Source organism: Orussus abietinus, unplaced genomic scaffold (assembly GCF_000612105.2).
Source record: "Orussus abietinus isolate OABI.00-Male unplaced genomic scaffold, Oabi_2.0 scaffold175, whole genome shotgun sequence".
Lineage (NCBI taxonomy): Eukaryota > Metazoa > Arthropoda > Insecta > Hymenoptera > Orussidae > Orussus > Orussus abietinus.
Genome location: NW_019394327.1, coordinates 126,260 through 151,485, shown reverse-complemented (window position 1 = coordinate 151,485; position 25,226 = coordinate 126,260). Strand labels below are relative to the sequence as shown.

General features: G+C 53.5%; 1 protein-coding gene across 1 annotated transcript in view; it reads right to left on the bottom strand.

Annotated features, from left to right (window-relative positions):
• Window positions 1-25,226, bottom strand: part of LOC105703015 — a 64,126-nt gene continuing 38,900 nt past the window's right edge. The window contains exons 4-6 of the mRNA XM_012431059.1: window positions 17,969-21,193; window positions 7,788-7,838; window positions 1-129 (exon numbers count right to left, since the gene is read on the bottom strand). Coding sequence (XP_012286482.1) covers window positions 1-129; window positions 7,788-7,838; window positions 17,969-21,193 — 3,405 coding nt within the window. The remainder of the gene's footprint in view (window positions 130-7,787; window positions 7,839-17,968; window positions 21,194-25,226) is intronic.

Sequence of the window (25,226 nt, the reverse complement as noted above, 5' to 3'; positions counted from 1 at the left end):
TCAAACTCCCGATCCGTCATCCTCCCTAGGACTCCTCCTCAAGAACCTCGGCATCGTCAGCACTTTCCCGATCTCCGAAAATCCTTCGAATTTCGCCCTGCGCGACAGATTCGAGGTAACTATAAATTTCTGAAAAAATTGTATGAAATTATTTACACTCGAACTCCGGTCTACGAAATCAATTTTTCATTTTTCAGGACACTAAGGCACCTAACAAGCTACTCGAAAAATGGAACGTCTTTACGGCTGTATAAAAAAAAATGTCAAATCGCGCTAAGCATGTGAAACCGGAAGAAATGACGTTCGCAAGCACATATGTAACCGTGGGTGCACCTGTGCAAGGGTGCATCGGTAAAGGTCGGCATGCAGTCGCCACTCGGCCTCGGAGGGAGATGAAGAGAGAGTACGGAGCCGGCGTGTACCGGCAATACGAAGTGCACAGAGAGTACGCGGTATAAGGGAGATCCGCGAGTCGAATCGCATACCGAATGCACTCGGTGCAGAATTGGACCGACAATGAGCCCGGCGCTGCAGTTTCGCGATGAGTCGCGGTTCGCTTCGGGTTTCGGGGGTGTACACATATCGACATATCCCCGAGGCCCGTGGCTTGTTTACACTTTGCAGGGAGTTAAGGGGCTCTCGAGGGTGCAGGGGCGCCGAGTAATCGACTTTCCTGACCCAGAAAGTCAAAAGGGCTTCGTTTACTCCAGCCTCCGACTCCTCCTTGCGGCCTCCTCGGCTGCTTCTTTGGACAGCCGCCCCGAAAGCTATAGGTTGGATCGCCAACTGACCGAAAATTCCAATATTCGTTCACTCGCCTCCAGCCAACTCCAGAGAAGAATGGACCATCCCCGAAGAACCCTAGGATGCTTTATTGCTCCTGTTTACGACCTCCCCCGATTGCGCGTTACGCCAGGAAAAATGTCTCCGAACTTATTACCAGGGGTAGTAGCCAGGTGAACGACCAGGAAAGATACGCCTCCATTCAGGGTGCAAGGGAATTGGGGAGGTTTAGGATTTTAGGGGCGAATGCTCGAGATTAGGTCGTGATTAAATCCGACGGGCGGGTTGTCGGGTGGAGGGATATTCGAGGATGGTGGTCAGGGTGGAGGACCGGCCGAGAGAACTCTCCCAAAAATGACGGGATGGCTGGGAGACGTTCCATCGTTCCGGACTTTTTGGCACCTCGCGACGCTTCCTCGGGCTTTTTTTTTCCAGAGCGATGCGAGGTGTAATTCGCGAGGATGAGGAGAGAATGAGTACAGGATGACGATCCAACCTGTCCGCTTCTTTTAGCCTCCGCTTTTGTTCCGGTGGTTTAATCATCGCAGTCAAGAAAAGTCCTCGGTCGGAAGGGGCGATTCGACCGATCGGAAGGAGCAGTCGGGCGATATAAAATTCCGATCAAGAGGCGGACGATCGGAAGGAAAAACGCTGGAAAATAAAGGAGCTGGAGCGTATCCTGGAGGTGAGAGGAGTCCTTTGGAAAGGATGAGAAAAATCGCTCTTCTTCGATTCTTCAAAAGCGATCAACCGCCGGCAACGATGCCGCCGACGCCTTATACTTCACCATCCCCTAATCCTGGAAACGGGATTCTTCGGATGTCGAGGACGGTCCCGATCGAATCTTGACAATCAAAACCACGACCTTGAGCAGGTCCTCTCCTCCGCGTTTCCTAGTTCCAGGGACTCAAAAAGGAAATAATGGTCTCGCTTTCCAAAAATTCATGTCCGTAGGAAAAAAGAATAAATCCTTGGAAACTTAAACCGTGGAAGCTGTCGCCTTCCCCGAGGGACTTTGAAGGGAGCGAAGAGTAATGGTCGGTCTTGAGAAGAAGTCACGATTGTGTCAGGGACAGGCCATCGAATTTCCACAATCGGCGGTCCTAATCTTCCCGGCTTTTATCGAGACGCCGAAAGAAAGCGAGTGGGCAATAAGAAAAAGGCGAAGGTAAAAGGAGACGACGTTGTTCCGCTCAAAGAGGTAGAAGAAGCGGATCGGTCGATCCTTCGATCGCGGAGAGTTCAACGCGTGGTCGAGGTGGCCGAAAGAGAGAAAGAGAGACTCTTGACGCGCGACGTTGGTCGCTTTTTAGCGCACGTCGCGGAAGCTGACGGGTTGACGGGGAATGCAGGTGCAGCTGCAGCTGTAACGGAGAAAAAGAGAAGATGCTCAGCCGCCAGGGGCGCGGAAGAGTCGGAGGCAGAGGCCGCGAGACAAAAGAGAAAACGTCGAGGAGAAGAAAACGGTTCGACGAAGAGCAACAAGGGAGACAAAAGGAGGCGGCCGCGGTCTCGAGGAAAATATTTAATCCGCCAAGGAACGAAAAACGGCCGAGCGAAGGAGGGCGAAGAAGGGCCTTTCGGGTTGGCGCGATGGAGATAAAAAAGTAATAATAAAAAGCAGGAGGTCGAGCGCCGTCGAGTCGAAGCGCGAATCGTCCCGCCGGAAGTGGAGGTGGTCGTTCGAGAACAGCCGTCTCCTTTCCCGGAAGTGCCGTAAATTCGACGCGAGTCCCACCACCGAGCCACTCCGAACATAAAACTACCCCTTCGGCGGTCGCCACCAACTCCGCCAACCGCGTACTCCACCCTTTCGAGTCGACCCTTTCGGCCGACCCGACGTTGACGCGTTTCCGCGCTTTCACCTTTTCCGAGTGGCCACGCTAATATATGGAGAAAACGGCAAAAACCAATACCCGGGGTTCTGGGAGTCCGGCGCCATGACGCACCACCAGTAATTGCACCGACGTGAGAGAAGAACACCTTTAAGATACAAGTGTTCTCCAATGGGGGAAAAAATTCAGGAACTGAGACATTTTACCCCGTATTATTGGATATCGACATAGGGATTGGGTAAGGAAGACAAGAACAACTGGAGAATAAATTCCTCGATGATCGACCCATGCCTCAATTTGATCACAAATATTCTTCTACGTCTCGAAGCAGAGAAGCAGCTTAAATGAAGTTTAATTATCGCCCCTCTCTGTTCCCTCCGATTCTCCGATCGCCTCCGGAAAAATGTAGGTGATTAGTCCCGAACGAATGAATAATCCGCGTAAATTATGTCGCAGGATTCAAAGCAGCTCGTTAAGGAAGTAATGCAGCGAGCGTTCCTTTCTCGTTCCCTTCGGTAATCTCGATTGCTCCAGGTCCACGTTTATTGCAAATTCCTGACATAGATCCGAGTACCAGGAACGGAATAAACACATACACTCCTTCAAGGAATCTATTGGGGCTAATTCTCCCGGAGATCTCCTTTTATCGCGAGGAGATACTTCCGAACGCAGTCGTTTCCGGGAGTTAAGAAAAACGGTGCCAACTTTTCCAAGGAGTGCTCGGAAGGGCTGGAGGTTGGGCCGAGATTAAGTTTCGTTAGGGGTCGAAACTTGGACCTGCAACTTCCCCTGCCTTCTCTCCTCCACTTCCCCGATTCTTCGACCTCGTTCCTCACTTATCGGGGAAACATCCGCGAGACGTCCCGAGGATTAACTTTTTGCCCCTGCAGTTTCGAGTCCACGAGTCACCCCCTTCCGTCCGGGTTGCGGATGCATTTTCCGGAGGTAGTAATCCATGCTTTCCGCGCCAGGAATCGGCTCTAAGGGTGGGAAAACCAGGACTCGGCCATCCAGGAGACGTCCTGGTTCGCGGAAAAAGAGACATCTCGTTTACACGAGTCAACCTACGGGAGAGCGGTTTTACAGCTGAGCTTCCTTCGAGGGCGCGTCGAGTCGGAAGCTCGGCTGAAAGATACGACGTCGTTTCTCGAAGCCATCGACGTGTTCCCGGTATACGGCATAAGCCCTTCGTGCATCGCGAGAGGGTGGAGAAAACTTCCCGAGGTGCGGAAAAGCGCCCTCTTCGGCACCCCCCGAGGAAAGCTCGTTTCTGGGCGCGAAACCCCGACGAGACCTATCGATGACCGATCGTAAAACAAAGCGTTATGCTGCCCCATCGGCGGAAGCGAGGGAAAAGGAAGGAGACTTCGAGGCTGGCGGGGCCAGGGAAAAGCGGAGAATTTCCGTCCATTCATCCCGTCCGATGGGCAAACTCCGCTGGCGCGTACCACTTCGCGTAACGAGTTCGTGCGATTTTCCGCACTCCGCCGCCGGAAAACGGCCTCCGAGCTCCCCGCGAATTTCACTCGGCCCCCGCGGAATCGATACCCATCGGATCGATACCCATTAGCCTCTGTACTCCTCTTTCGAAATTTTTCTTCGCAGAGGGAATTTCGGAGAGCGCCCCTGGAAACGGCGAGAACTGCCCGACACTCCCGATGGGATATTCCATCGAGTTTCTCCTTATTTTCCTTATTCTAATCATTTCCCTTGTTTTTAGTATTTCCCCTGACTTTCTCTGATCTTCCCTCATGTTCCCCCCGGACCCTCTCCCACTCCCCTCTTCTATGCAGCGGTCTGCAATTTTGAAGGCTTCCGGTCGGACCGGAATAAAAGCCAGGGCAAAGAGGAGAACCCGCCAATCACGGGGTTTCGCCTCATATCCAAAGGCAATGAAAGAGGCTCCCTGGCTCCGCTTTTGTTTCCCACGACAGAAATGACGCTCGTTTGATACCATTGTTGCGGTCCGAATGACCGAGTGCCGGGTCCTTCTTTTTTCCACCTGTTCACCGATGTGCCCTTTCGCCTCCTTGTCGGGTGCTCCTATTTTTCTCAATTATTTCCCACCGGTGAATCCAGAAACTCGTCGTGTTTCCCTTTAAAGAGGTATCACCCCGTTTACACCCTCTCCGGGGTTGGCGACACCTTCTGACAAATGGTACCGCGCCAAGGAGCGACTCCTACCTTAGATTAAGGGCTAGCCTGGTAGTACACCCTGAGGACATTTTGCAGGTAATATTCCTGCGGGGTGTTTATTCCATCGGAAAGTGGCTTCCTGCTAGCGGCCGTTAACGAGAGCATTAGGGGAGAATCGACCAATCCCCTTCCAGCCCTGTGCACGAGAGGTACCCTGTTGTTCCACTTTTATCGTAAACGAAACAAATGACGCTCGCTCGATACTATATTGCGGATAGTACGTGGATACGAGCCCTCCGCTCAACCGACTCGGGTTCAACCCTTGTTCCGGGGGAAAGATAGCGAAAAAATCGGAGAAATCCTGCCACCCTCTTTTCCAGAGATTATTAAATGTCAAGCGGAAACGTACACCGCGCCGGGGCCAATTTACGTAACCCCGTTTACACCCCTTTCCGCGAGACCCCCGAATTGAGTAAGTCGCCCTAACAAGTTAATCCTGGGAATTCAAGTCTAGTCGAACAATAACCACGACGTGTTCCCGGGAACGGTTTCCCCGGTGACAAAGTTGGCGATGCGTCGCGACGTCGTCGTCGAGTTCGAGATTGAGCGACGCCGAAGCGCGAGCCGGAAATAATGGTCTGAACGCGAGGCGACGGAAGCACCCGGTACATTTCATTAACCGGTCTGCGTTTCTGTCAGATCCTGGAGGCTGTTGGCCCCGCACCCCCGTACAGAGGGGGTGCAAGCGACAGGAAGTAGGAACATAATTCAGAGCGCATCGAATAGGTGCCCGTCCAGCTCTGCGGCCTAACGCGACTGCGTTCTCTGTTTCCAACTATTTGCATATCCGCGAGCAGTCCCGAGGTGATTTGTAATTGTAATTCCAGGATCGATTCCCGACCAGCCCCGAAGAAAAGTCCGCGACGAGGTCTTCGGGGTTGGTCCTTCTCATCTGGAAGAAAGAGAGCAAGAAGCACGAAGAGGGCCTCGAAGAAGATCTTGAAGAAGGGATTGACCATACCTCGGCTCCGATGATTTTCCACCCAAGGGGCACGGTGGAAACGGGGGGGAAATTATGAAATTTTCCACGCCTGTAAATCTCGAAGATTCCGAGGATTGTAAAGTCCAGGATCGAGATGAAACTACGAGAGGGATGGCTCCCAGAGGAGCTTTTACTCCCGTCGTGAATATGACAGAAGATGCCGGGATATCTCTGGACTCCCAGAATTGCGATTCTGAACGTTATCGCTGACTGCCGAAAATTCATTTTCGATGAGCCGATACTGGCCGATTAGGCGTCTGGAGGGGCAGTTCGCGAGGGTAGTTGGCCTCTCATAAAGCGAGACTGGCTGCTCCAAGAGCGCCGTAAACCGCGATATCAACGCGGCGGTGCACCCCTAAAATTCCGGGATTCTGTGTTTTCAGGGAAAATTGAATCGGATTTGGGACCTCGAACTGCGTTTATACGAGGATAAAGCCACTGTGGCGGTATCGCAGAGCCGGGTGCACTAATGACATGCGGAAGCGCGGGGGTGTTAAGGGCTATCAGGGGTGGTCCTGGCTGGACGTTTGCAGGGTGTTTCCACTAACAGGGGAAACGAGCCGGCAATGTCTGCTCGCCTTCGGGGCACAATCTTAGACCAGGTAGTTAAATTAGACGGAAGGGGTGGATCCGCCAGTTAGGGGGTAGGGGAAACGTCGAGAGAAATCCTGGCCGTTTGTTCCCACCTATTAGCGACGCGGTAGCCATTGTTCCCCCTGGATGCGCGTTCCTCAACTCCAAATAAATATTAGATTTCATTCCGGAGTCCCCCTGACAGTAAATTACCAGAAATCCCATCCAACCCAAAACGGCTAAGGGAGGAAATGGTTTACCCGACCGATAACCCTCGCTAATATATTTAAAGCTGAAAACGTGGCAAAGTACATCCTTGTTGATCTCTTCAAGGCCCTTTTCCGCTCTTCAAGGTAGTTTCAGAATCCCCTTTTTCCTCGGATCTCCCGTGGATTCGACTCTCTCTTTCAAGGGTTTCTCCACCTTCCTCCCCTAATCTCTTATGGATCCGGCGCCCCTTCTGCCTGCTCCTGCTTTCCATGGAAACTCTCTCTCTCTCCTCCCTTTCCATCTCCTTTTTCCCTAGATGTGCCCTACGGTTCTCCGTTGATACGCCTGTCCGTTCTACTTTCCACGCTCGGAAAGTAGGCCCAGTGGGGATTACAGGACGGGCTGAGAGAGAGAGAGAGAAACGGAGGAAAAGAGATAAAGGGAAACGGAGACAAGTATGTATGCGAGGGAAAGAGAGGGACGGGGAAGAGGAAGACGAACTCGCATTCTAGCTGTGCGCAATAGCTTTCGCTCTGTACGGCTCGCTATATCGGCCGAGGAGTATGTCATTTAGTGGCTTTGTTTAATCCTCTACTACTTCCCGCGGGATTGCTATATGGGAAGTAATATGGGTACACTGAGCAACGACGTTCTCGTCGCGGCGAAACGATGGAACATTTTATGGTTAGGGAGAAAACGCCGGCGAGCTTCTTTGCATAAAACAACGCGTCGAACCTTCGCCCCGAATGCGAGACCGATATAGCGCGATGGAGAAGAAAGGGTTGTCGGGGAAAAAGAAATTTAGCTGTCCCGTATCGAAGGAAATCGGAGGTACCCCGGGATTTCCGACGACGTCCGACGATGAGAGTCGATAACCCTTTACCCCGGAAGCGACCAATTCGCCGTGCTCAAAATGAGAAATAGCGGTCATTCGTCTGGCCGGCCCTCGGTTTAAGTGGTCATTCGCTGCCTGTACTTACCCCACAGAATTTCCCACGGGGTCATGAAGGGCAGCTTTATCCCCGCTGAATTTCTCCCAAAGTGGGGAACAAACCGTGAACGCAATTCCCACACAAGGAGCTTTTTCGCATCGAATGAGGATTCGTAAACTCGTCCCCGCCGGCTAATCATACTCCGCGGACTCTCGCGAGTATATATTTAAATTCCGTTTCCGGGGGAAACAAGGGGAGTGAATAAAGCAAACTTACCCGAGTCTTCGGTGTCTGCTTTAGGCCGATAGCTGGCTGGCTCCTGTTGCTCTGAAACAGTCGGAAAGGACGAGTCGGAATTTAGTATGTGCCGGAAGTCGGATCAGCCGTGCCGAGAAAAAGCTCGATAAATCTCGCCCGACCGAATTACCCGCGCAAGGTGTAATTGCGACATTTACTCCGACTACGTGCGGAAGGAGAGAACCTCCGAGACCGCTAACGGAGGATTAATTATTAGCTGTGGCGTTGCATCGGGTAAATCGGGCACGATTGTTAAAATAGACATCGCGGATATAAAACTACCTTCACTGCATCCGGTTAACGCTATAACGAGGTTAATGTCGAAGTACGTATACGTTCAATGAGCGCGTCGCCCGTAATACCGGAAACTGAGGAAGAGACAACGGCGGCAAGTAACGAAGGCAGGCGATAGAGACGCTTGCATACGCAGGGTTAATTAAGGGGTTTATCTCGATTAATTCCAAATAATTGCATCTCGTGATTAGTCCAATTACAGGGATTGCACCATCGGAGAAGCGGCGACACCTCCTGCTGCGCGTTAAGCCGACCGACGCCCCTTCCGGCGCGTCGAGCGGCCATATTGGATCCTGAATCGTCTCGAATTTCGAGACCGATCTTTCAATAAAAATCTCTTCAAAGCTGTACTTTTCTCGCTGGAAATCTCTTACGCATATGTCTATGCAATTTTATGGGGAAATTGGGGGATATCGATGGCGTGGATGGATGAAAGCTTTCCTACGTGCGAGCGGATAAAGCGGCGATTTGGGCGAGGCACGAGCCAGCGATGGTTGCTCGTGATGTCAAATAATCGCAGGCGTAATTCAGGTGGTCCTTCCGTAAAAGTCTGTTAAGAGCTGTCCGGGACTCGTAAAGACAATAAAAGTTAACGTTTACTGGGCCGCTTAGGCCATTCCAGCGGTCAGTTTCCACCGGGGAAACTGGCCTCGTAGGAAGCGATCGTAGCTCGTTGTTTTCTCGCACCCTCGTGGCGAGAATTTCGCCACCGAGCGCGTTGCTTTATCGTTGTGATGCACGACTTCGTCCTCGACGTCGACTTTTTTTTATTAGGGACGGTTTTTCCACCGACGAGTCGGGGGCAATGTAGCGGACGTAACTGACGAAAGTTACCGGGACGATGTAGGTACGACTGGATGTCTGGGAAAAATGTACAACATGGAAGGACGAATCCGCACACACGGTCCGTGCTTGGGAAGATTGCTCGTCGACGGGATAACCGAGTATTTGTCAACAGTCGACAAATACTCGGCGACTCGATTTTCCGGGGGATTCATTAAATTCGGGCACGTTCGGGGGGCACGGTCAGAAACGGTGGCAACAATTATTCCGATCGTCTCGATCATATTTCCCGATTGACAGATTCGGCAAAGTGTAATGGCATTTATCTAGCCAGATTTGCATTGTTAAGCCGATATCGTAAAGGCGGCTCCAGTTTATGGGTAAACGGATCATCGTTTATCTATCTGTTTCGCGCCATAAAGGACGTTCCGAATTTACGCATAACGCGTAATCATGGCGACCGAGCAATCCTGCGCAAATTAAATCGACAAACGCAGATGGGACCTCTCGCTATCCTCTTGGCGGAGTCCGTCGTTCGGGTCGACGTCGACGAGAGCGAGTTTTATCAATTTATTAATTAAATCGAGGAGGTACACTGGCGGTCATGAATGGCTTCCTCGTGTATAGAGCGGGTACGAGCTCGTTTGATAGACCAATTTGAAGAGAAGAACCTTCCTCGTCGTGCTGAAGAGATTGCAGGTGTAAAAAAAATTCATCGCGGACAGGGCAGCCCGAAAACGGGCTGAAAACATCATGGACCCCCTCGAAAATCGCTTCAAACCCCTGTATCTCCCCTGAAAAAAAATCGCAACCCCTCGTTCGATTGACCAATTTGGAGGGATGTACCTTCCCCGTCAAGCTGCAGTGAAAGCAGGTGCGAAAAAAGCAGTACAAAGACGTAGAAGCAAGTGCAATCGACGACCGCGGCATCGGGTCGGAGTCTCGGTACTCGGTACTCCACGATCGGCCGACCTACTTCTCGTAATTACGAGGCGTCCAGCTTTCTTAACCTCCCCTTTTCTTCCCGAGACTTTTCTCCGAGGGTAAGCTTCTGTCTCGCCCCCGTGCCTCCTATCCAGCCTCCCTTTTTCCTCCCGTGGAAAGCTTTCTTCGAGCTTCCGCGTCGCGCCGGGTTGTGACTCGAACGAGGGCCGAGTTTACGCGACAAAGGCGAACAATTACGAGTGCCGGCTCCTAAACGCGCGAAAACCTCCACGAGGAGGTCTGCCCCTTCGTTCTGCGTCCGCAATCCCGAAAAAACATCTCGGAAAAGATTTCTTTCGCCTCGCGCCTGAATTAATTTGACCTCGAGGCGGAACGGCGCAACCGCGACTCCCCCTCGACGCAAATTGAAAGTAAATCGATCACAGGGCGAGCCGAACGATCGGAAAACTCTCGAGGGACCGCCGGTCTCCAGGGTCCTTTTTTCCGTCCTCCTCTGGAAACTCTCAAAGGAAGGTGCTTAAAACTTGCCATCCTCCGCGGAACAATGGACCGACAGGAAGATCCTTCGCAACCGGGCCAGAGTTATCGACGGCACGACAGTGATTACCACTCGACGTTAATAAATGCAGAAAATAAAACGTGGACGCGTCAATGGCTGAATCTGGGCCGCTCAAAGTTCCCTCTTAAATTCCTCCCAAGGACAATTTTAAAAGCTCGCCGAGGGATCCGCACCCCGTTGCTTCCGCTTTTTTAAGGCGCGCACTCGACTCGTCGGAGATCTTAGGTCGAGTTCCGATGGAGCTCGGAGTCTCCGACAAAGGTGCCTTTCCTCTCCGTGAATGGACGAGCTTTTTCTCGAGTTTGGAATTGGACTTCGAGTCTCGTTGCGGAACCCGAAGAGGGTGAAATCGAAGGCGAACTCGAAGGCGGACCCCTCGGTGCTCACCTGGGAGCTTCTCCTTTTCCTGGAAGAAACATTTTTAACCCCCCTCTTTCCTTCTTCCCCTTCGCCTGAAAACGCGGCGAAACTACGGAAGAAGTAATCATATTTAACTCGGCCGAGTTCCATCTCTTCTGCGTTTAACTCGTGATTTTAAAAAATCATCTGCACCGATCTTGATTAAATCTTCGTCGATCCCGGCTCGGTCTTAAGCCGGAGTTGGTAAATTGAAAATAATACGGCAGGAGGGTTTCGCGTCTCCCAGGGGCACTCTCAGCCTCCAGCGACCTCGCGGGTCTCCTCCAGGAGCTCGCGTGACCTCCTCCGAGGGGAACGGCCAGGATTTTATTTTTTCCCCGTTTTAAAGAGGTCTTTTGAAACGGATTGCTCGTAAGGGATGGCGCGTTAAGCTTTGACGGCGCTTCGACTCGGAGAAACGATGGACGTGCCGAGTTCTTTTCCCCGGATGAGGACTCGGAGGACTCCTTCGCCGAGGAAGCTGGATCGATGAGGTTCCGACCTCGTGGAAAGTCGAGGTCCGAGGCGGAGGATGCCGCGGAAAAGCGGCGATATGAGACGCGCCGCTTTTCGGGGAGCTTTTCCCCTTTTTCGCTTAGGCCAACGACTCTTAACCTCTCGCCTCCTGGCCGGTGAACTTTCGAGAGCGTGGAATCTTCTCGGTCGAGGAAGTTTGTCCTAAAGTTTAACCCCTGCCCCCGGGTCTCCTCTCTCTGATATCGCTCGGGTTCTCCCTTCTCGATGTTTATTTTCCCTTCTAGTTTCCCCGTCGCCTTTTCACTCCGTCCTCCACTTAATTAAGTTGCCGCCTTAACGCTTCACGATGTCCTGGCACCTCTCGATTCCGCCCTGATATCTCCGTCGGAGCCCTTTCAATTAATGACCATCCCGATAAGGAAACCGTCCATCGAGGTCCTAGACATAAATTGGCATCGAAACTCCAGCTCTAATGAAATCGTGAATTTCCTTTTCTTCCGGGTCCCCTTCGGGGTTCTCTTCGGATTCGCTAACTCGACGGCGGCTTTCCCGGGGGATGGCGTAAATTCGCACCTGCGGAAAACGCGAAATCGATGCAACGTTAATTATTCTCGCGAGCGGACCAATCGGCGATTTCCCTCCCACCGCAATCAGTGAAACTTTGATTCGGCTTGCGGTACTCTCGAGCGTTGCGCGGAATCTCGCGTGTATGATTCGCACATCGCGATTTCCAAAGGCCGTAAACATCGTTACTCTAAGCACCGCTCGTGTGGGTACTCTTGTGTCAAATAAATGCTCCGGTTTCGGGTTCAACGAATTGCGCGGCGATGCCCGATGCCCCAGGTCACTGGGTCTCTGAGAAAAAGTGCCGCTCCCCGTATTTTCCAAATTTACCCTAGATTCGCTTCTGCATTAATGTGCTCTCGAGCCCGTTTCGCGAATATTTCTGAAGCCACCCCTGCCTGTGCCAATTACCCCGATGACCCTGAAACGCTATCCCGCGATACGCAGGGCTGCGGATTTTAATGACTAAGAGTGCACTCCTTTTTAATGAGCAAAGCAGAGTCGTGTTCCTCGAAGTGCTTTCCTATTAATTCGGAGGAGACGCTTTGAATTCGCCGCGGATCTTTGCGAAAGGCATGGAGTGACCATCTCTCCGGTGACATTTCTCGCGGAAGTGACCCAGTCAACATCGATTTTTATCGCCGCGATTTCGCGACTTCGATAGGGTTTTTCAACCGTGGATAACTCCGAATGTACACCTCGGCATGAAGCGGCAAACTTCGCGAGCCAATTGAAACTAAACCGGAAGCCTCTAAACTAATTCTAGCCCGGCGCGAAGTTTTGCGATCGAGTTATGGAAAATTTACGGAATACACCGGCACGCAGACAGACGGGGTCGTAAACGCCTCCTTGCCTCCACCCTGGGTATGGAAAGCCGGTTAAAGGTGCTCCAGGAGCATCCCTTCGAAATTCGCTTAACCGGTCCGTCAGGCCTGAAGACTCGTTAACGAGGCATTGATTTAATTACCGGTCGACAATTCGAGAGTTTAATTGCACTTCCGGGCACCTGGGTCTGGCGATTTTGCTGGGGCCTTTCCAGGGCTGCCGAGGATCGAGAGCCAGGAAGTGTCACCGGACCCTGGGGAACCGGAAGGGGTGCCTTCCGGTTCCCCCAGGGGCCATTAGTCCCGGCTCTTGAAAGGGGCAAATTAAGTCCCGGAGCGCGTAGAGTCGAGGGATCCATCCGATGTCTAACGAAGGGATCCTTACATCTGCGGATCTCGATATGGACCCGCTAGTCGAGAATTGGAGGAGGTTTGGAGGTTATGTCAGCCGGCGCCTTCCCTCAAGCATCGGCAATTAGGTTCGAGCTCGAGCCCGTTGCGGCGGCCGCGTCCAGGAAATTCCGCAGGGCGGAATTTCGTCTTGCTCTTCGCGTTTCCCCCCGGTTCTCCGCAATCGAGTTTTCGATTCCATTAACCGATAAAAGTGGGCGGGATGCGCGCAAAGGGCGCAAAATTGACGGGCACGCGCAATCCCAGCGAATCTCGTCGCTCTTGTTTCACCGCTGTATATTTCATCCGGACCGCTGGATCGCGGTTTCCGCCCCGTTATTCCCCGGCACGCTGCACGCGTGTTTGCTTGGCCAAATCTCGTGTAATTGTAGATTTGGCCAATCGCCTTTGGCTAGTTTTGGAGCCCGACCGACTAACGTGCTTAATGCGGACGCAGGGATGGAAGTGATCATGGGGTTATAGGAATCCGCGATCGGATGTTCCGCTTATCAGACATTTCGCGTTACCCCTTTATACGCGTCCCCTATCTCTCTAGGAACGTAAAAAGGACACTTCGCGAGAGCATATTCTCGGAGCCGTGGACGAGGCGCGGTTATGGCGGAATTATGCATTTAGGTCCATTCCGGGGGAAGGAGCCCTATTTTCCTCGCGAGTCTTGAGAAGTCGAGAAAATGCCGGAGACTGAAAGAGATCGCGCTTCAATTCCGGGACGAGCTTCTGCCGAGGAAGAAGCGCCGCTCGGTTTGGCTCGTCATTCGACTTAATATCCCCGGGACGTCGCGACGCGGATCGTCGGCCCTGGCCCCGCGACCCGCGAGGTCCACCCTCTCGATGCTTCACATTTTCGTATTTTCACATTTTCGCATTTTCGCATTTTTACATCTTCACAATTTTACATTTTCCTCTCGCATTTACGCGTGCAGTACGCGCTCGTTTAAACCGCGCCCACGAGTGGCTGCGGAACTCGTCGGCGGCGTTTTACGCTGTTATCATTTTCCCAAGCTCGTGGGGTCGTTTCATGCACCGAGTCGCGTCCTTCCCCCGAATCCGATTATCGTTTACAGGGTGAACGTCTCCGCGGAGGATTTATTTTACCGTCGTATTTATTGTTATTTAAATCGCCCCTGTCCCCAAGGGGCTCGGAAATAAACGTTGCGCCCCTTATCATTTCCGCAAATGGTTCCGTCTACCGAAGGAGACCACGAGTCCGATTACCGTTCGCGAACCTCCACCCCACATCGTCGACATAGTTTCCACCGCGACGGAATTCGCTTTATCGGGATGTTTATCGCGATTCGAGGAGATGCAAACCCATCTCCCATGGGAGTTGCGATGCGCTCCACCCCTTCCAGTCCCGTAAAAAATGGCGTCTGGAAGAAGAAGAGCCATCGCCATCCGGTGGCGCAAACGCGATCAGCGATCTCGTTAGCCGAAGAGGTAATTAAGGCTCTACCAATTTGGCCCATTTAGAGGCAGGGGGTGCTTTTTACCCCGGCCTCCTCCTCTTTGCACCTCGCAGTCTTCCTTGAGGTGGCGGTCGCCAAGAGCGACGGGCATTCAGGCAAGTTTTCAAAGAAGCTGCGCGTAATTGGCCCATTGAGAGGAGTTACTTGAACGCGCGACTCGGCCGGGCGAGGTCGAGGCGTCCGCTGCGGTTTCCACGAGATCGACGTCGCCCTTCTGGAACTCGCGGCCGATACGCCAAGGTAAGCGTCGAGGAGGGTCGGAAAGGGAATCCACCCCCGGGGGACGACGCGCGGCTTCTGACGTTACAGCGCGCGAAAGCTCCGAGCTTCGACCTCGGACCGTCTCGACGCAACCCCAAGACGAAAGATCGACGTCTCGCCGTTAACCCTCGACTTAAGGGCGCGGTTTACCGGGATCGAGAAATCCCCGAATGAAAGCCTCGCCGTTCTCCCGGGACCTCGAGAACTTCTCTGGGAGAATTTCTCGAGTTCCCTGGAAATTCACCGGAGTCGCCTCGACCTTTGGAGAATTTCCTCGCCGGAGACCTCAGGGTGAGGTTCTCTTCTCTCGAGAAGAGGGCGACCCGGCATTGAGACGGAACGGCCGCAGGGCGCGCCGGTTCTTCGGAAAAAAGCTCGACGTGTACTCGCCGAGCAAAGCTGTCGAGATGCCGAGCGAGCGTATCTTCGAGCGTGTTTGGTGTACCTCGAAAATTCAGGAGCGATTCCGATTACCCCGTATCGTCGGGGTGAATTCGTCCGACGCCTCTCTTTCGCGGCCCGAGTACCGAAAGCAACGGTTGCCGTCCAATTATTCCCCGATTTGGCGCACTCTTTCAATTAGCGAGTCCCTCAATGAGTGCCAGAATGGGTGGCCTCGTGGCGAACTTGCCCGCTCGAACGAGACATCACTCGCGGAGGCTCTATCTCTCGAGCTTTTTGTTCCCGAAATGGACGCGACCTCGTCGAGGAGGTCGGCGTCGCGACGCCGTTAATCGCGGCCGTCGCCCCGCGCGGCGCGGCGGTCGCGGTCAGCAAGAACAAAGGAACCAGCGGAGCTTTCCGAGCTTGCACTCGGCGAACTCTCCGCGCGGCGCATCCCTCCTGGAGACCGGCGACTCGACCCACTTCCGACAAACGACGCCCAGCGCCGCCGACTGCACTTGACCCGCACGTTTTTAAGAAGATTACTCATTATGCACCACGAGCAATTAACGGAGAGAACGCCGAAGAAGAATTAATAACGGCGTCCGGGGAAAGTGAGCAAATTCGACACCACCGCGAGAGCGAAGTTTCACCGAGTCCGCGAGCTTTCTTGTCACCCGGTCACTGGGAAATAAGCTTTGCCGGAAAGCGTGCGCTTTGAAAATTTTCCACCAAGCCGTAACAAAGTCAGTAGGTGAGCGCCTCCACGGTAATTCCGGCCTTTGAGCGCCGTGGAACCCCTCGAGCTTTTTGTATCCGAAACGGGCGCCGCCCCTTTGGCCGGGCTCGGCAAGACGTCGCGACGCCGTTAGTCACGGATGTCGTCGCCACCCATGGGGTGATTTCGCGAGGACGCGAGTCTCATCCAGGGGGTAACGAAGTCCGGAAGTGGAAATCTCGGCCGACGTTTGCAGGATTTTAGGGAAATGGAGGCTCGAGAGGGGAGCGCTCTTCGTCGTTTCCGACAGCTGTCACGGTCAAGGCGATCGAGTGGAAGGCAACCCTTGGGACCTGGCGTCGCGACGCCGGGTCCCCGTCGCTCATCCTTAATTCATATCCCGGAGTATTCATAACATTTTCGCTACTTAATTTGTCCCGTATTCGCGAGGATGGGGGGAGAAAAAGTCGGAGCGGACTGCCTCGCGGTCCCGGGAGGTCGGGTTAACGAAACGCCTAAAGGGAACGGGGATAACGAGGAGGAAAGTGGGTGGCGAAAGTGGGTGACGAGGCTTTTGAAACGTCATCCCCAACCCCCGGTGCTTTCGAAACCCACCTCCGGTGGATGCGATCAAGGGATGGATAAATATATCCGCGGTTGGAGGTCTCATTGATTCCCGGAGGATCCGCGATATCACGCGAAGCGGGGAGTTTTCCCTCCGAGGACGAGGTCGAGGACGGGGCGGAAAAGCGGAAAACTCGGAGGCAGCTCGGGAGGAAATAATCCGACGGAGTCGTCGCGATAATTTCTTCCCAACGCGACCACGGGGAAAGCTCGCGGAGTCGGTCCGGGAAAGTCGGGAAACGAGCCCGAGACTCGCGCTGCCCCGAAACCCGGAAACGTATCGCGAAGTGCTTCGCGATAAATTCCTTTTTAATTTAACTTGTGCGATTTCTGCCCGGGCCCGGCACAAAGTGCAAATTGCAGGCCTTAACGCGCCGCCGGAAGTTAAATTAACGCCGCGCGGGCCGCAAGAGGGTGCGGGGCGCGTGCCAGGAAAAAATGAAATTTCTGCCGAGGGTGGAGACGCCTCCTTCACGCGAGGAGGGATCGCAACGAGCGCCGGAGCTTTCAGACCTCCCGTTTACGCGTTTCCCTCGGGACGTCGGTTTTGAAACTCCTAAATGCGGATATTTACATTTCCTCCCGAAATTTTGGTAGCCCCGTCCGGGTTGGAAATGTCGCTCGGAAAAGTCCTCCACGCCAAGCGTTTCGAGGATCCCAATTTGGACTAATTTTTTCCGGCTCGCCCGACCTCAGGGCGCTTTTTAAACAGCGGAAAGAAGGTTTCGCGAAGAGGGGAATCATTTTTGGGCCGGATGCAAGCCGGGAATAAAAGCGAGCTCGTCGATGTTTGCGAGATCCGTCGCGTCGCCGGTTTTTGAATTTAAATCCAAAACACGCCTGCACCCCCTCGTCGATACGACGTCCCGACCCCTTTCCCCTCATCCTTTCACGGACGCGATTCTCGACGCCGTTCTTGCAGAGGCCGTCGCGACGCCCTTGCCCGTGTCGAGGCCGCGCAGCCAGACACCGCGTCATGGAGCCGAGTTTTCAAAGACAACGCGCGGTCTGATATCTAACGAGTTCCTTCCACTCTGCTGCCATGGAGTAAAATACTGAAAAAGCGACCGAGGCCGGAGAAAGCCGTCATCGAGACTGCGGACGAATGGAGTGCCACCTCATCGAGCCGGGTGCCTCGAAGAGCAAGAACGACGACGAGCTCCTTTCTCCGCGTCTCATGAAATTTTCATTATTAATCGCTTTGAATTTTTAACGTCACATTTGACAGAGAGGATGCATGACACAGTGCATAATTGAGGGGGAAGGTAAAGAGCCCGAGCGTAAACCGGCGAGTCGGCAGCTCGACGCTGATGGCAAACGTTGTTCCAATTCAAAGAGCCGAGATACGGAAGAGAACCCGTATGCCAACAGAGGTGCGTAATTTTTAATACTTCCAGCAATTTAATTATGCGGCTACAACTAGGACACCGGACACAAGGGCATGCATTTACCTCGGTTTCCGGTGACTGAACGATCAGAGATGTCCTGGGTGGCTTCTCGGGTGGCACCTTCTTCAGGGTCCCGGTAAAAGTGGCGACCCCGGCCGACCCCAGGGTCGGGATCGTCGAGGAAACCGCGTTTTCCAACATGTCACCAGGGCACAATCGGAATTGCAGGGATCCCCTGCTCACATCCGCCCGGTCAAACTGGGTCAGATTTGGCAGAGGCATCTGAGACATGCTGGGAATCGACACGTGGACCGGCTCCGCAGCTTCGTATTGCAGCCTCGGAGAGAGCTTCTCGCAGGGAGGCTGAGTCTGCAGCTGTGCGGCCTGCTGCGAGTACGGGCACGAGGCAGGGTGCAAGGTGTTCTGAAAGTGCGTCTGAGGCAACTGGTGCTGGGGCTGAGAGGCTCCGGACTTGTCGCAGGTATGTTCCAGGTGATTGGACGAGAGGTGGGGGTGGTGAGCGTCCACCACTACCGTGGATGCGGTCTGCAAGATCTGAACGTCGACGGACTGTCGCTGGGGGTACTTCTCAGGGGCCTGCAGACCGAGCAACCTGTTCTCGTTCTGCTGGGTCTGCAGCTGCGCGACCTTGTCCAGGATCTGATTGTGATTCTGCAGACACTGAAGCCGAGCCTGCAGGTCGCTCTGCTGGCGCTCGAATTGGCTGAGTTTCTCGGAGATCATGTCCAGGCTCTGTTGGTTCTGCATCTGCTGTTGCAGCTGCAAGACGTCGCTCCTGGTGTCGGCCGATTCCGACTGAGATTGCAGGTTCTCCGCCTGAGACTTGCTGTGGGTGAGCAAGGAAGCGTTTTGGCTCTTTCGGTGGCTGTGGATTATGTGGTCCACCTGCTCCGTGGATTTTGCGGTCACGTCCCCGAAGTCGGTGACCACTGTCAGAGCGTTCTTCGTGTCCAGCTTCGCCTCGCTGAGAGCGGGATACTGGTGACAGAGATTGGGGCTGGTACGCTGGGAAGAAACCGCCGAAGTGGCGATGGCGGCTCCCAGGTTGGCCACGGATCCTGTCACGGGTTGGTCCTCGAAGTCCTTCCTGACCAGTTCCATGTGTTTCGTCAAATCCGCGCTGACATGGCGAAGATGGCGACGCTGCTCCATGATGGTGCTCTGGCTGATGTTGGGCATCGGCTGGAAGGCGGACTGGGACATTCTTTGGTCCTTGCGCTCCTCGGTGATCGGATGCACCCGAATATGGTCCCGACGCTCCTCGCTCTGATTCCTGGACCTTGGGCTGGTGGAGAAGATCGGAGCCTGCATCATTCCCCGCTCCATCTCCTGCTTCTGGCGGAGTTCCGCCCAGATTACCAGCTCCTGCCTGGTTTTTTCAAAGGCCGGGTTCACGAAGGAGGGGCTCTTCTGGGTGTTGCGATCAGCCGTCATGTCGCGAATCGGCACAAAAGGCATGGGCGATCTACGAACGTCTTCCATTCTCTTCCCATCTAGAGTGACCGGAGACCTTCTGTGATCCTCGAAGTAGTCGGATCGCCGATTTTCTTGCGAGATCGCCCGCTGGTTTGGACTAACGTTCCCTCGCTCTGGCTTCCGCTCCACGCTGACACTCTTTCTGTTCTCTTGCTGCCTGGCGTTCTCGTTGAAGCTCATCGGAGACGCCCTGATGTTCACATCCAGCCTTCTCTGCTGATCGGCAGGATACACCACCGATCCGTCCGGTCTTTTGGCCTCGACTCCTGCGACGATCTTTCTATCTGGTATCATCACCTCTTGATTCTCTCCAGGGAACGTGAAAGTGATCGTGTCGTTTCTTCTCTGGAAGCTAGAAGTCACGTCCACGGAGATGGACTTCCTGTGCTCCGCCCGCGAGACGTAGAGCCCACACTCGGGAACCACATTTTCGGAGACCTTCTCCCTCGACGTCTGGTCCATAGTAGAGTCGACGTAGAGCCCGTCTTGTCTGGTTCTAGGATTCTGGTTGACCGGCGCCAAGTACCTCCTCTCTTGGCCCTCGACGACCACCGGGTTGACCACGACGGGTGCACCATCGGCTCTGATTAGTTCCTGGGGATTTACGGATGGAGGCTCGTACTTCTGCAATGTCGGCTGCTTTTGCATGGGCACGTCCATACTGGCGGTCTTCCTGTGGCCTTGATCGTGGGTGATCTTGGAGCTGACTCTAGGAGGTACCATCGGCTTGGGACCTCGATTGGGCCTCTCGGTGTTGGGCACCGTGAGACTCTGGTGAGCAACGTTCTGAGCGATAGGCTGGATGATTGGCTGAGCTTGGTACTGTGCCAGATCCTGAGAGAACCGTTGTGGATTCGGTGACTGTTGCTGAGCGAATTGCTGAGGGTAGATCCCGGCTTGAGGATGATACGGCACCGGGTTCATGACCGTCTGGGGATACTGACTGTACGGGTACTGAGGCTGAGTGGGGTACTGAGCATACGCCTGCTGAGGGACCACCACCCCCGGGTAGAACGGCGGCTGGGGACTCGTGGACTGGGGAGGCTGGTGCTGGACCGAGACGTACTGTCCTTGACCAGAGAATACCGAAGAGTTTCCCCCTGCTGGGGGATACAGATTGGGGTCCCTGAATGTCACATCTCTGGTCACGTACCCGGCCCTTTCCCCGAACTGGCCCTGAGGATACATCTGCGATCTGACCTCGAACTGAGACCTGATCTGGGGATACTGAACCTGTTCCGGTGGACACTCTTGCGAGAACTGAGGCTGCGTCTGGACCGGCACGGTTTGGGTGCTGGTCTGTGAGACGTACTGCACTCGGTCCTTCTCCTGGGGATACTGCTGGCATGGGATTTGCCCAGGGTGTCTATCTTCGGGTTGTCCCGTGGAAAGTCGTCTTCCAGTGGGATTTGGTTGTCCCTCTGTGCCTCCGGTTCCTGGAATGTACTGGGAACCTTGAAATCCAGAGTGCACAGTCCTCTCCTGGGTCCTCTCCTGAGTGTACCGCTCGTACTCCATCGTGCGGTTCTCGAACCCATTGGACATGTCCTGGACCTCCTTTTTCCCCTTTTTGGACACGTCCCCCTTGATGTCCTGACCAGTCTGGCCAGCTGCTCGGCCGTTCTGACAAGCCGTCTGGGCCTGGTCCACCCCATCGGTCTGCTGCAAGCCTTGACTATTCTGCCCGTGCAATGTCAAGCTCCCAGAGCCCGACTGCGACATTGTGGCCCTCACCGACGGCTTACCGCCGATGTAGCCGAGGATTCGCCCCAGTCCGCACACCGTGGCAGCCTTGTCGGTCAATTTAGTGAAATTCTCAGACTCTCAGATGTCGCGAGCTACGGTCACGTCGCCGTAGTCGCGCGACGCCGTGTTCCTTGAAGGCATGTAAAGAACTCGACTATTGCGCTTTCCTCCCCTCTGACGTTCTTCCGAAGTACTCTCAAATCTGCATCGAGAGTTCTTGCTTGCGGAAGTGTCGTAGAAAGGCTCAGATCCTTGGTCCGAAGTGGGACAATTGGCCCTCCGGTAATCTCTTGGCCAAAGCTCAGACTTTCCCTCGGGTCGTCCTATCCAATTTGTTGAAATTTTTTATTTTCGAAACCCCTTCGTTCTGGGCTCATCCGAGCTCCCTCGAGACTTTAATCTGGAAGAAGACGAATACCGGGTATGGGTCGGGCTTTTCGATAGATTTCGCCTTTTACTCCTGCCCAAGATAGCCTGGCTTTGAAGGTATCGTTTGTGGGCCGAAACGGGATTACAAGGGTTTGCAAAATCCCTTCTCTTTTATTCCAGCACCTATTCCTCCGTTTTCTTCCTCGATGATGGCTATATCTCCTCCCTGTTCTCCTGTATCCCCCGAAACTTAAGACCTCGGGTCACAAACTTCCGCATTAAGCTCTCTCCCTCAAACTGGCAGCCTCCGAGATTTGTATCTCTACTTCCCTTGCTGGAATTCGACTATGAATGTGCTTCTCGATTAACAACTGGCAGTCGTCCAAGGAGCGGACGATGTATCGACCGTCGATTATTCTTAATGGATCCTAAGTACGTGCTACTTTCGCTAATTCTTTTTCTTAAGGTGCTAGGTCGTATATTCGTAAAATGTACTCCAAAAAACTTGTAGACTTTCTCGCGTCCCTCCCAGGATAAGAGAGCGCCGTGGCAGTCTTTTCTCTTGTTGGCGGTCTCTTCGACGATTTATCCTCCCTACTTTATCACTGGATAAACGTTTCCTTTGATTATCGGCGCTCGCTAGGTTAGGCGTTAAAACTGCGATTTTACAAAAGTCTTGCGACACCGTATTCGGAGTACCCTCCTCGGATCCCTTCGACCGAAGATCAGTCAAAGCTCGTAGGACTTCGGGTCGATGTTCGCCGTGTTTCCGAACTTACGATAATCTCATAAAATTCTGCCGGAGGAATTTATTGCCTGTTTGGACCGAGATCCAAATCCGAAGATCCAAATGGTCCACTAGACGTTCGTTGTCAGAGAACCCTGTTGGTGTTTCGTCAGTTCTCGAAGACGTCACTCGATGGTGGTCACTCGACAAGCGCGGTCTGGAGCAGTCCTCTTAAAACTTCACACCATCCAGTTTTTCTTCAGGGCATCGCTTTGGTCGACTAACTTAACAATTTACTTTCATTTTCGATCCCAGATCCGCAGTCACACCCGGCGTTCCTGGCGTTCCCGGCGATCCTGGCATTCCCTTGAGGTGCAGACGAAGACGCCTCGATTCCTCGGCAACGAGGTTCCTCTTCTCCAAAGGATCCGCCACTTAGTCGTTTCGGTGCTTTCAATTAACGGCGAGCCACGCCCCGGCTAGTTTATCTGTAAAACAAACGTTTGCTCTGCAGGCTGCCACCTTGGCACCTGCTCATTGGACCAGACTCAGACCGGAAAGCCTCGGGGACGCACTTTTGAACCTTCGACCTCCCGATCCTTCGATTTCACCGTCGAGTAACCAGCGCAAATCCAATTAATCGCACGGGCAATCCGCGCAAAACGCCCGGGTGCACGCATCGATGGCTCCTCGCAAATACCGCGCCAAACTGGCTGTATAAATCGGAATCGCTCGATATAAACGGTCGCGGAATGGCGGAAACCGCGGAATCGCGCTCTTCCTCCACCGAAGGAAGGACGTGACGGTAAAACAAAAAAAATGCAGCAGTGGGAGCTCCGCTCTTCCGAGGTTCGATTTAAGGATCTCGAATGGATCGCCTATTTGATATAAGGTAAAGCCGGGCCCTCCTGTTATCGATTGAAGGTGGAACCTAATTACAGCTCCCATTCTTTTGACGTAAAATTCGACGCTGGACAGACTTCTCCGGGCGTTTCTGCCAGGGAGAGCGGGTCGGATCTTCCCGGGAAAATTCGTGGAAAAATGGTGAAAAATTCGCGGAATACGAGGCTGCTGGTCTCAGGGCTCGGCGATCTCGCCAGAGGTGGAACGGGGCTCGTGCCAACCGCGGTTCAACTCCATTTCAAGAGTCTTTCAGAAGGGAAAACCTGGGCGGATGCAAGAGCGCGGCTCGGATTCCGACGATACGGATCTCTTCAATCTATTTCGCCAGTCACCGAGTCCTGAAATCGAGCCGGCAACTTCCAGCGGACGTGCACTGGCCGGACTAACGCGAATGACTCGGCCAGGCGACTTTCAATCAATTTCTTGGATATCGATGACAACTGCCGGAACCGCTTATCCCTGGTACCGGAGAGGAGGCGTCCTATTCATGTTTTTGGGCAGGTGCAATATTCCATCCGGACCACGGGGACACGTTCCCTTAGATATTCCCCGGACGTATAGAAATGGGAAAAATAACCCTGATGGAATAAGATGGATCTTGGAGCTTGGAAGTAAGCGAGAGATCCCCAGCGACCATTTTCTCCGATATATACCACTGGCAAGTGCGAACTTCCTTTTCATACCCTTGCTATGGATCGATGAGAATCTAACGAGGGTGGGGTTTCGCCAATTCCATTTGCTCCCGAATCTCGTTTCGCCATAGAGAGTCCAGTTTGGTGTTCGGCTCTGTGGGTGATCGAAAATGATTGGACCAGCGGTAGGCGATAGGAAGAAACGGATAGATGAGAGAGAAGAGGAGGAGGAACTACTTTTCTCTCGTGTGGGGCCCTCGACGGGTCTAGGCAGTTGGAAAATATTCGCTTTTCCAATTAAGTGCCGCCAGATGGAAATCGGGACGGCGGAAAGTGCAGGGGATCGGGTCGGGTTCCGAACGGTAATCCGGGGATCCGACTCCGGAGGAGTAATGGACCAAATCGAAATCCCAAGTTCGAGGTAGCGTTCCCGGCTCCGTAATAGGACTCTGGATGTAGATGCTCCCGCGAGATGTATAACTAGATGCTGATCATGCATCCGCGCCTCGCCGGATCCACCGAGGACCTGGCCTAACGAGGCGACTCGCGGTTACGATTTCCATTCCCGGAGTCGGGTTCACGAGATTCAAAGTTCGAGCCGGGTCAAGCCGTCCATTGGTTACGTTTCCGTAGGAACGAAATCTCTTCTCGCCCGGAACGTCTCATTGAATCTACAAATTAGAATAACTTCAGAGACGTTCCCCGAAGAAAGATGAATCTTAAGTAAGGGAAGACAAGGTAGAAGGGCGCGACTCCGAACTTGGTCTCTCGCTTTCGATATAGGTCTCTCGAACAAACTGGAACTCCGAATGCAAATTCCCGGTAAGATGTATAACCAGATGCTGATCACCCTCCGGAACCCCGAGGACGACTCGGATGAACCGTGTCCACGACGTTCCTTTCCGAGACCGGAAGTCCATGATGGATTAAACTCCCTGAGAGAGAGAGAGAGAGAGAGAGAGAGAGAGAGAGAGCGGAGCAAAGGTGGCTCCTCCACCCTTGGATGGCTACCCCAGAGCTACTCGAGAGAACCACCCGTGACGACGACTCGCTTTTGAGGCATCCATCATTCCGCTTTATCGGGTCCCTCCAAATTTCCACTAAGAAATCCGACCCGGGATCACCTCTAGAAATCCAAACCAGTTGATATAGCCACGCGCGTAAAAAAAAAGTTGGGAGCTTCATAAAATTTTGGAATTCGTCAAGTCAGGACGGGAACGCAGGGCCCTTCTCTTCGAGTATGCCGCTTCCACATGCATCGTTCCCCGTTACGCGGGGGATATTTGAATTTTCGTAAAATCTGAACACCTTCTTTCCGGGATATGACGCATATTTCAGAAAGACTCGAGGATCCACTTGGACTGGAACGGCGCGCCATTTCTCGAAGACCCGGGCATAAAATGAAGATTTCGAAGTCAGTGACCCAAGCGTGGTGGTGGGGCTATGC